General features: G+C 36.8%; 1 protein-coding gene across 1 annotated transcript; it reads right to left on the reverse strand.

Annotated features, from left to right (window-relative positions):
- Positions 1-1,542: 1,542 nt before the first annotated feature.
- LOC116288184 (ephrin-B1) lies at positions 1,543-10,490 on the reverse strand. Its single transcript, XM_031694937.2, has 5 exons — positions 10,296-10,490; positions 6,205-6,512; positions 5,179-5,280; positions 3,757-3,933; positions 1,543-2,857 (listed from the first exon to the last, which is right to left on the reverse strand). The coding sequence occupies exons 1-5, from the start codon at positions 10,406-10,408 to the stop codon at positions 2,601-2,603; spliced, it is 957 nt and encodes a 318-aa protein (XP_031550797.1). The 5' UTR covers positions 10,409-10,490; the 3' UTR covers positions 1,543-2,600.
- Between the last annotated feature and the right edge of the window lie 277 nt (positions 10,491-10,767).

A 10,767-nucleotide genomic window follows, 5' to 3' on the forward strand; every position in this document is an offset into this window, starting at 1 on the left:
AATTTTATCGATACCTAAAACGCACAGAGTCGGCGTGTTTTGAAGACTAAACCTCTTCATCGACCACCCATGTGAGCATTCAAATGATTTATCACAAAACACGACCTACGATTTATAAACTAACATCAACATCAAACACACATTATCGTACCCCGTTACTAATGGTCGTCTCATTGATTTCGTTATAATTGAATTTCCATATGAGAATGTGATAACGCGTGAAGACAATGGGATAATGGGATTAACCGTGGATTTTTTGCAGCTCTTCTTCCACAGGATTCCAACTGGAATAGTTTTAGTTTTTTTACGGAGGAAGGAAAACCGGAGAACACAGAGGAAAACCCTCGAATCACAGGGGAGAACCAAAGTAACAAGCACCTCTTGAAGAAATAGAAAACGCGCGAGCGTGCTGTGTGCAGTTATAAAGCGCGCGGGAGAAGTATTAGGAGAAGCACGATGCGTAGCGGAGTGCTTCTCAATACTTCTTGAGTGTTCTGACAATCCCCAAGTGCTTTATAACTGCAAACAGCACAGCAAGCAAGTTTTTATTAGTTTTATAAAATATGAATTACAATAACCGTTATTTTGGTTAGAAATGACGCAACTGAAAGTGCGCGCGCGTGCTGTGTGCTCACATAAAGCACGCGCTCCCAACCAATCAGAACGCGAGATTTATAGCAGTTGTTTCTCACATACGACACCAAGCCCGGTGCGCGGGACTCGAACCCAAGTCGTATTGTTGAGAGGCGAGAACTCTCACCTCTACTCGTACGCCACCCGTTCTTCCTCTGATCCAAAACTTATTGCTCCATATTTATCGGCAACGACAAGAATATTATATGGACCTTATTCGTTAATTCAGTTCGTAGTGGTGCAATGTTTTTCAATGTTTTTCAACCACGAGTCATTCTAGAAAATAAGAGTCCTTCTCGTATCTATGTGTCTTCTCATGCACATCCCTTTTGACAAAGAAATGCTACTCTTTTTAGACCCCGTGTCATTCCCTAGAGTATCCTTTCTTTGTTTATCGGTTGCACATGAATGTGGATACAACTCAAACAAAAAATCTTATTCTCTTATTGGTTTGTTTTGCTTCAGTATATATATGTATATGCAACAAATTAAGCTACAACTGCGAATAAAGTAGATAATAAATAACGATCAAGGGATAAATATGGAAGAGTGTCTGGGTTTTCTAAGACAGATTGAGTCAAAGTTCACAAACGCCCGGAAACAAAAAATTTCATTGCGATAAAAATCTTGTTCTTGTCGACTGTAGATGACAGGATGCGGAAAAAAAAGCGCGCGAGAGTCGAGACGAGAGGGGTCAAGTTAAAGAACGCGTTTTATTCTGTTATCTCACGCTGTACATGACGGCTGAAGCGTCATTAATTAGATATCTGTAGGTTAATTTTGAAATGTCTTTATTTTTGATAAATGATATAGGGTTTTTAAGTCATTGGTTTTTAACGGTTTGAAGCGCGGGATTGCTGTGGTGAAATCAAGAGGAGGTATGGGCCTAATAAAAAGGGAGTTCAAACCTTTGATGGATCACGTTGGCATTTTTATTAGTATTTAAGTTTTTCTAATAATTTAAAAGAGTTTTAGTCAAGAGGAGGTCTGGGAAAAAATAAAGAATGTATAATACGAGGCTGAAAGTTGTACTGAGCATGCGCCAAATGTGTTAAACAAACCACAGGTAGCCCAAGCTTGGTTTCTGTGGTGTCCTGTTATAAGGAAATGTATGGAGATTCATCAAAAATTTCAATAAGATCATTAAAACGTGAAATAAAGCCTCGAAATTTTACCCGATCATTGAGAAATAGTGTGGGGGAAAAAAATCTTAAAACGGGCTAAATTTAAAAAATAACCACGCGGAGCGAAAGAAGTGCTATTTCTCAATGATCGGGTAAAATTTCGAGGCCTTATTTAACGTTTCAATGATTTTATTGAAATTTTTGATGAATCTCCATACATTTCCTTATAGCAGGGCTCCACAGAAACCAAGCTTGGGCTACCTGTGAACAAACATGGCTGCTGAAAATGCAACACGAAAATTGGTTGCCTGCGGTTAAAAGATTAGAATAGAGCTTTAAAGTTGTAAGGTATTTCCGGATCCAGAAGCTGACAAAACTGCGGAAAAAATAAAGCAAAAAATTTTCTCAATAATTTAACCTTCACCTTAAACAATAAGAACTTTGTCATGAAGAAACTGAAATAAACATCTTTATAAGATTAACTGCGTTTCGTTTTGGACCCGGAAATCGTTTTTTCCATAACGAGTGACGTCCCACTTAAAAGCCTTAGAAATATTTCTGGCTTAACGTTTAAGCAATGAGTTTATCCTCTACTCTTTTGTAGCAAATTTTGGGATCTTCTTGAACCATTTTTATAGCAAAATCAGGCGAGCACGAACGTATTTGCGAGCGCTATGAAAGCTTATCGCCGGATCTCAAAAATCCATGAATCGCTCACAATATTCATGTGACTGCTGACGCATTAGAGCTCGTTGACAGAGCGATTTTTCCTCCCACTAACTGTAACAACAACTTCTATATATCGCCTTCTGAATAGTTAACCTCAAAGTGTCTTCTTTATATCTAGACCTTATCAGAATTCCGTCTTGAGATCAATGTTCTTGAATCTTCACCATCTGTCGAGTCAGCGCCCTCACTAGCACGTGACATGCGCACTTCAAAGTTTTTGTTTGTTATACAAGTGGATTCTTCTTTGGTCTTCCTGTGGAGGCGGTAACCCAGGTACGCTGAGAGGGCTAGTAACGATAGGCAAATCAATATTAACAGGCTTATGCCCAAGCGGTAACTAGCTTCTTTGGACGCGTCCATGTGCTGCCTGTCTGCAATATTCAAACGGACGGACTGTAATTAGATCTCTTGTATATGACGTCAAAGCAGCTCAATTTGGAGCACAAAACAAAAGAATTTCAATCTCCTGAGAATTGGAAACCTATCGTTATGTCCTCCAAATTGAGCTGCATTCCGACTTACTCCCAGGGGACTATAAGGTATTTCATATGATCAATTAATTATATATATGTGCAATTAACCCTTTTGCTACACGAGGCGCGCTTTTTATGTGTGCGCGTGCAGCCTATTAATTTCTCATTTGTAAAACGCCTCTCTGTTACTCAATAGACCCTTTTCGAATTCCAAATTACCGCTGTGTTTCTTGATTACAAACTCATTTGCACAGGGTTAGCCTCGAGTTTGTGCAGAATATTCACGTGTTCCAGTCAAGGTCCGTCGAGTTTCAAAGTGTTTGTATTGTTGAAGTTGTGCATTCTTTACTTTTCTGTTGGTATTTGTGAATATTTAAACACTGATACGAGGCTAACCCTGTGCAAATGAGTCTGTAATCAAGGAACACAGCGGTAATTTGGAACTCGAAACTGGTCTATTGATTACAGTTTTGAACTCAGGCTTAGCCCGCCTCGAATCAGTGTCTAAATATTCACAAATACCAACGGGTAAAATAAAGAATGCAGAATTCAACAATACAAACACTTTGAAATTCCACGGACCTTCACTGGAACACATGGATATTCTAGACAAATTCGTTTAGTGTCGATATTGTTGAAATTGTGCATTCTTTACTTTACCGTTGGTATTTGTAAATATGTTGACACTGATTCGAGGCTAACCCTGTGTAAATGAGTCTGCAATCAAGAAACACAGCGGTAATTTGGAACTCGAAAATGGTCTTATATTTTCGTGATATTCTGTCAGGTATACTAACTTGGCGGGAAAGCGTCGTTGGGGGCGTAAGGTGGAGATGGTGAAATCGTTGAAAGAGGTTCAACCGTAGAATGATCGGTATTAATTTCTGGTTCGCTTGGCTCTCTCCCAGGCTCTGAATCACCAATATGTTTTGTCAATAGCTTCTGGCAGTTTTCCTCGCTGAGGCAGTGAGGATCTGTATTAGAAGTACAAATCAAGAGAAGAAGTGAAAAAAGTATGCGCATGCGCAGCAATGTCCAATGAATCAAACACGACTGCTTATAAAAATTTGCATCTAACACGGAAATTGGTCAAGGTTTTAAAGTGCCTATCACCCTTCTGACAATATTATCAGTATTGATTCTACATGGGGTAACATGTTGAATAACCCGAAAAAATTACATAGTTTAAGTGCGGCTGAATGCTGAATGCTGAATGCTGTGGCGTATGAGTAATCATTTAATATACAAAACACTACTGGTACAGATAAATTAAATTTGAAATACGTCATTGTTTTCCCCATTGTTCTTATAGAAATGATTGCAAGTTAGTTTTCCCATAGAAGCCGGTGTTTCGAATTACGAGGAACAACAAATAACCATAAATGCCTCCTCATACGTCACAGCATTAGCATATGACATGGAAAAACCTTCATAACTTCAAGAAGCCGCACTCAAACTATGTAATTTTTTCGGGTTATTCAACATCTTACCCCTTGTAGAATCAATACTGTGAATATTGTCAGAAGGGTGATAGGCTTCTTAAGGGGGAAACATTTTAGCACCAAAATTAGAAAAGTTTTACGTACCATAACTGACAACCGTTAGGCATTGGTTAGCAATATATTAAATACAAATTTTTCGAAATTATAAAGAAATAAAAATTTGCATTTTCGTAGATTATTTTGCGCTAAAATTTACCTATACCATAAGCGTTTTTCTCAGCATGGAAAGCAGGTAAGCCCGCGATTTTACCTACGACCGCTGACTCGTTTTTTCAATCCAGTTAATCAAGAGTCAATAGACTGAGCGCAAAATAAAGTAAAGCTCGGCGTGGGAAAAAGAGAGTCAGGACTTTAATGTGGGTACCGGGTATAATGTTTTTAAATTTGAGTCCACATGTTATTCTCTTAAAGCTTGAGAGTAAGATTCTTCGACAACTTTTTTTGAAATAATGAGGTGTATTCCTTATTGTGTGTGTGTGTGTGTGTGTGTGTGTGTGTGTGTGTGTGTGTGTGTGTGTGAGTGAGTGAGTGTGTGTGTGTATTTTGACGTTAAAGGTGCGCGCGACGTATTACCAGTGTGGTTGCCTTCAATGAGAACATTGCCTTTGCTATCGTTGCACATTTTTTTTGGAAATAATTAGGGGTATATACGTTGTGTTTTGTGTAGTTAGAGGTGCGCGCGAACTTCCTTTGAATAAGCCTACATCATGTCATTACCTTTGCTATCGTTGCAGACGTGAAAGTGCATCTTCATTTTTTTTGTTTTGCAGTGACCTCCTTCGGTGTTGATTAATGAGCTCGGCGTTCCATCGGATGTCCCTGTAGACAAACCAGATAGAAATAGGAGTTTAAGATTGTCAGAATAGACCTCTTTACCTTTGGTGTAATGTATTTACCATTACAGACCACGTGTCATTCCCTAGAGTATTATTTCTTTGTTTAGTGATTGCGCAAGTGAAAACACATGAATATGGATTAAAATCAAATCAAGAATCTTATTCTCAAGAGAATGGCACGTTATCCGAAATGGGAAAATATTGCACCATAGCTAAAAAGCATTCCTAGTAAAGAAAGAAATAATACTCAAGGGAATGACACGTTGTCTGAAATGGGAAAACATTGCACCATAGCTAAAAAGCATTCCTAGTAAAGAAAGAAATAATACTCAAGGGAATGACAAATGGCCTGAAATGGGAAAACATTATGCCCAGGATAAAGACAATGTCACGGTACAAAATGAACAACCTCTTTTGACTCATTAATCATTATAAAAAAAATACGTAAAATTAATGCAGTATTTTAGGGAGAGACCTGGAAAACTCTATTAACATGAGATGCAGAGTCCAGGAATCAAACCCAAGACCTTAGAGATGAGAGGCAATACACTGATCCCGCACGCATCATTGTTCTACCTCCCTAGTTACCGTTGCTACGTCGGACAAGCTAAAATGTGTTTTTGATATACAGCATGGAACAGACACCAATTGCTGAAAGTTGTAAATGACTCTCCTAGAATCAATACATTCTAAAGGTACATCAAGAAACTACTAAAAATATGATTCTTATGATTTCGAGTTTGTTGGTTGGACTTTCTGTATTCCATTGGAAAAAATACCCATTGTTTGAGTGGACACTCAAGTATAGCCGGGATTGGTCTATTGATACGCTACCTCCGATTTTACACAATTATTAATTCAGCTATATGAAACTGAGTAACTAGAATATGCTCTACGCCAAACCTACCAATAAGATAGTAATCCTTCCCAGGCTCAAACTCATGTCCCTGGACTGTTGGACTCATCTCGACGAAGGCTATCGTATAATGCTTCATCTGAAGAGGAGTATTACACACCAACAACTGCTTATTGTTATTATCCTGCTTAGTAATATTGCAGCTATCATAAGCTGCTTGGTCAACCAGCCATAGGTTTTCGTAGAGGTTTTCTTTGGCTGGTGGACTGTCTGTGTCGGAGACGATGAGCGAGAGAATGGGGCATATTATGTTGAGTCTTGATTTTAGGGAGACACATTTAAGCTTGTTTGCCTTGAAACTGGAATGAAAAGTAAAGCATACATAGTAGTATTATTAGTTGAATATTGGTGAGTCTATTGATTATTATTATTATTATTATTATTATTATTATTATAATTATACAGCTTCTCATTATTCCCATATAGGTACTTTTCCAATTATTTTCTTAATTGGACAGGTCTTGTTGATATGGGATTAATTAGGCAGCTATATAATTAATAGGTAATGGGATTTCATGCTCCCCAATCAAGAAATAATTAGACTCGAAAAATTCCTCCGACTGCCAAATTGGACTCGGCCTACGGCCTCATCCAATTTTGTCAGTCCTCAGAATTTTCCTCGTCCAATTATTTCTTAATTGGACAGCATGGAGTCATATAACATATACTTATTATTATCATTATTATTATTAATATTATTATTATTATTAGTCGTTAAGAAACACTTCAGATCTCACCTCTTTTAAATCATCTTTAAAATCATTTCTTTTCAAGCAAGATTTCGATTTGTAAATAATTCTTTTAGACATATTATTTCATTTTTTATTTCTTCTATTTCCAATATATAACAGCATACATATATACATAAGCGCATAGATCAGGATTGTATGTGCGCTATACAAGCATATTATTATTTATTATTATTATTTGAGCGCGTTTAATCTAGATCTCCGCGCAAACCACGAAACCGCGCGCGTAAATAGACCTTATTCGTGGTGTGACAATGTTTTCCCAATTCAGCGTGACAAACCTCTGGGGGAATGAAGAGCTATTGTTTTGAAACTCGTCGGGATATCATCGTTATTCCTTTCGTATCCTTTGGGATACTCATGAATTTTTCGAAGAGTAAAAACAAAAGGAAATGAATCATCTGGAGGTTCGTCACGCTGAATAAGCCTGAAGCGAGATGACGTTTTACTCCTGTCTCTAGACCATAATCCTTTTCACATTGCTTTTGTTCTTTAATTATGACTATTGTTCCTGTATTCTCTAAGGAATCAAAAATTTTAACATGAAAGAATTTTAGAAACTATTATGGTATAGGGTCGGGGGTAAAACGTCATCTCGCTTCAGGCTTATTGGGAAAACCGTTGTCACACCACGAATAAGGTCAATTAAAGCAGCGTCTCTGATGTTAAAACAGAAAAGAGAAAAAATAGAAGCTTTATTGTGACTGGCAGAGTAAAGCAAAGTAGTGCGATTTGATGCTTTGGTCAATACGGAATACGGAATACTTTCTCCCGTATTGGCGGCTCAAAATGGCGATAATTCATAATAAGTATCATCAGTTAGATATTGGTGAGAAGACTGCACCATTTCTCTGAGACCTGCGCAGAACTGCAACGGAAACGCGCGCAAATGAATACTTCATTTTACAGTTCCATTCAGTGACCACGATAAATAGTTCCTAGCCGAGGCTGTAGTTTTGCTATGCGCGGAACCTGCGGCCTCGGCTAGAAATTATTATTCGTGGTCACTGAATGGAACTGTAAAATGGAGTATTAAGTAGACAGTGAAGAGAGACCACGGATATGACCGGCAAAGTATTATTAGTATAGACCTCTTGCATGACGTCAAGGCAGCTCGATCTGGGGGACAAAACAAAAGAATTCCCATCTCCTAAGAATTGTATCCTATTGGTTTGTCCCCCAGATTGAGATTCAATTTGACGTGCTGCAAGGGGTATATTTAACAAGTATTCGCCGAAGGCGAAGTGAATATCGTGGAATATTTACCGAGACGCGAGTCTTTGAGCGGCAAGGTAAATATTCTCTGATATTCACTGAGGCTGAGGCAAATAATTGTTTTAGTATAAATACACAGGTGATTCTTTCAAAAAAAGAAAAGAAAGAAGATAAAAGACACATTTAAAATTAGGAAAATTTTTAATTGAAGTGACACATGAAACGCGGCTTTCAATTACAACACAAAATTACGAATCAAAACAGTTTGTTTGAGCTAGCTAATTTGATTGTTTTAAGTCCTATTTTACCTTTGAACAAAGTTAGTGCAAATTTGTCAGCCTCTTTAGTCCTTTTGGGGACAGCATTTTCTTTCATTATTCTAATTCCTCTCCGGTAACAGCAACAAAGCGGCTGGCCGCCATTTTGGATTATCGCTGGAGGTGATTATCGTGTGATAGTGTGAGTTTCTCGACCAATCAGCGCACGAGATTTTCAATAATCACCTGTGTATTATTACTAAAAGTGATTATTATTAGTAATATTGTTGATCATCGTTATATTAATATTTATGAGCATATTTGAGTATGCGCCTATTATCTTGGACCGCATACGCGCAACTGCAACATTCAAAATTATAAAAAAACAAACAAAAAAAAAAAAAAAACAAAAAAAAAAACAAAACAAAAAAAACAAAAAAAAACAACACACACATAACTTTAAAAAAATCATATAAAGGTGGTTTGCAATCATTTCTGTCCCAAAAGAATAAACAAAATATATACTTTTTTGGGTTAGGGTGAGGTAGGGTGGTGAGCCACAGGTATCCCACACTATGTTTTCTGCATTGCAATTTAATATACGACAGCCATGTTGGATGACAAAAAACAGAGACTACCGTGTTTCGCTAAATTCAACCAAGATGGCGGCTATAAAAATCCATGAGCACAAAACAAAAATATTCTTGTTTTTTTTAGAAAATTTAATTGCTTCAAACTTTAAGTCATTCAGTTGGCTCAATGCTATGGCAACAGTACTTTCAGCTGACTATTTCAAATGTCGTCATCGATATAAACCATGACGTAATGTTCAATTTTTTGCAGGCATAACACTTGGCTGCTTTCAAATTTGTTGACAATGCAAAAAAAGTTCGCAAAATGTTTCATTTTATTTGAGGATTTTGCAATATCTAAATATAGCAAAATATTTCATTGAATATCTAAAATTCGGATTCTGGCAGAAAAAAATCGAAATTTTAACGATGTACAGAACCTTTGTGTGATATCTTGCATAACGCGGCCGTTCAAATCTATATATCTGAATAAATCTATTCTTGATTTTTGTCAATATTCTTGCAGCCTATTGAGGCTACTGTTCATATTACTGCCTGTATACAAGCGATTATCTGATAGAAAAAATATTAAAATCAGGCTGGCAATATCTAAAAATTGTCTTTATTCATCATGCATCTTGGCCTTGACAGAAACGTTGTTTACATTTTACTCGTGACTTCAATGGTACTTTTTATTGTGCATATTAATTATATGAAGACATATAAATCCTTTTAAAGAGAGAGAAATACTTTTATGCTAAATTAACGCTAATGTTTTCAAATCATGATAAAATTTAAATAATGTATTTTATGTTATGAAGTAGATTTTCTAATCTAATCGGTTCTAATCAGTTTGCAAAACCAGCTTTTCTTCAAAGCAGCTCTAGCTACTTCAGCCTGTGTGCAGACCGAATCAGCACGCAGACTTCTGCCAAAACAATCATATAACTTTACTCTCACACTCATGCAACGAATCTATAAACGAATTGGACTTGAAATTTTGCATAAAAGAAATTATTTCTATCTATACGAGCACCAGCTACCTAAAGCGTGCTCAATAGAAATGCTATCTTCTAATAGATTGAGTAGCAGTTAACTGGATCTAGTTTCGAAATCGCTGAGTACGAAGTCAGCAAATTTTATCTTAAATTTTGACCACGTTACACTTGATAGCGAGAGGGTTTGAACAGGCAGCATTGATCTTCAGCCGGATTAATTCACGAATATTTAGACTTTGGAAAAAAATAAAGTTCAATCAATACAAAACAATTAATATCTTAAACACTTACATTGGATTCTCTGGGCTCCAGACTATGGATTTATACACAACTCCACGAATTTCAGTGCAAAAGAAAAACCCTAATACGAGGACAAGTGTTCTCGATGACCAACACGACTTCATTATTGATTGCTAGGCCATGATCAAAGAACAGAGTCTGTTATTGTCGTTTTGGAGTCAGGTCCATGCCTGTATAGCGTCAGTTTGGAACTCCTATTGTTTTGCTGATAAAATATCACAGAATTTTACTTCCGGTCTAAAGTATATTTAAAAGTCTAATGAGATAAGATTAAAGGAAAATATCGAATGGATTGTAGGACTCGGATTGTAGGAGTGCTGGATATCGGAGCGAAGTGTCATCAACCTTTTGATGTAGAGGATGGTAAATGGAAAATTAACAACTAAGAATTGATGAAAGGGAAAATGATATTCAGACAAATAAAATATTTATAGTGAAATATATAATAGAATATATGATGATA

Source organism: Actinia tenebrosa, unplaced genomic scaffold, assembly GCF_029948245.1.
Source record: "Actinia tenebrosa isolate PJP-AT-01 unplaced genomic scaffold, QUT_ActTen_1.0 PGA_scaffold11__36_contigs__length_13525064, whole genome shotgun sequence".
Lineage (NCBI taxonomy): Eukaryota > Metazoa > Cnidaria > Anthozoa > Actiniaria > Actiniidae > Actinia > Actinia tenebrosa.

Coding starts and splice junctions, on each gene's coding strand:
- LOC116288184 (XM_031694937.2), bottom strand. CDS start 10,408: ATGAAGTCGTGTTGGTCATCGAGAACACTTGTCCTCGTATTAGGGTTT. Junction 6,513..10,295: donor TGGAGCCCAGAGAATCCAAT/GTAAGTGTTTAA, acceptor TTTTCATTCCAG/TTTCAAGGCAAACAAGCTTA. Junction 3,934..5,178: donor CGTCTGCAACGATAGCAAAG/GTAATGACATGA, acceptor CTTCTAATACAG/ATCCTCACTGCCTCAGCGAG.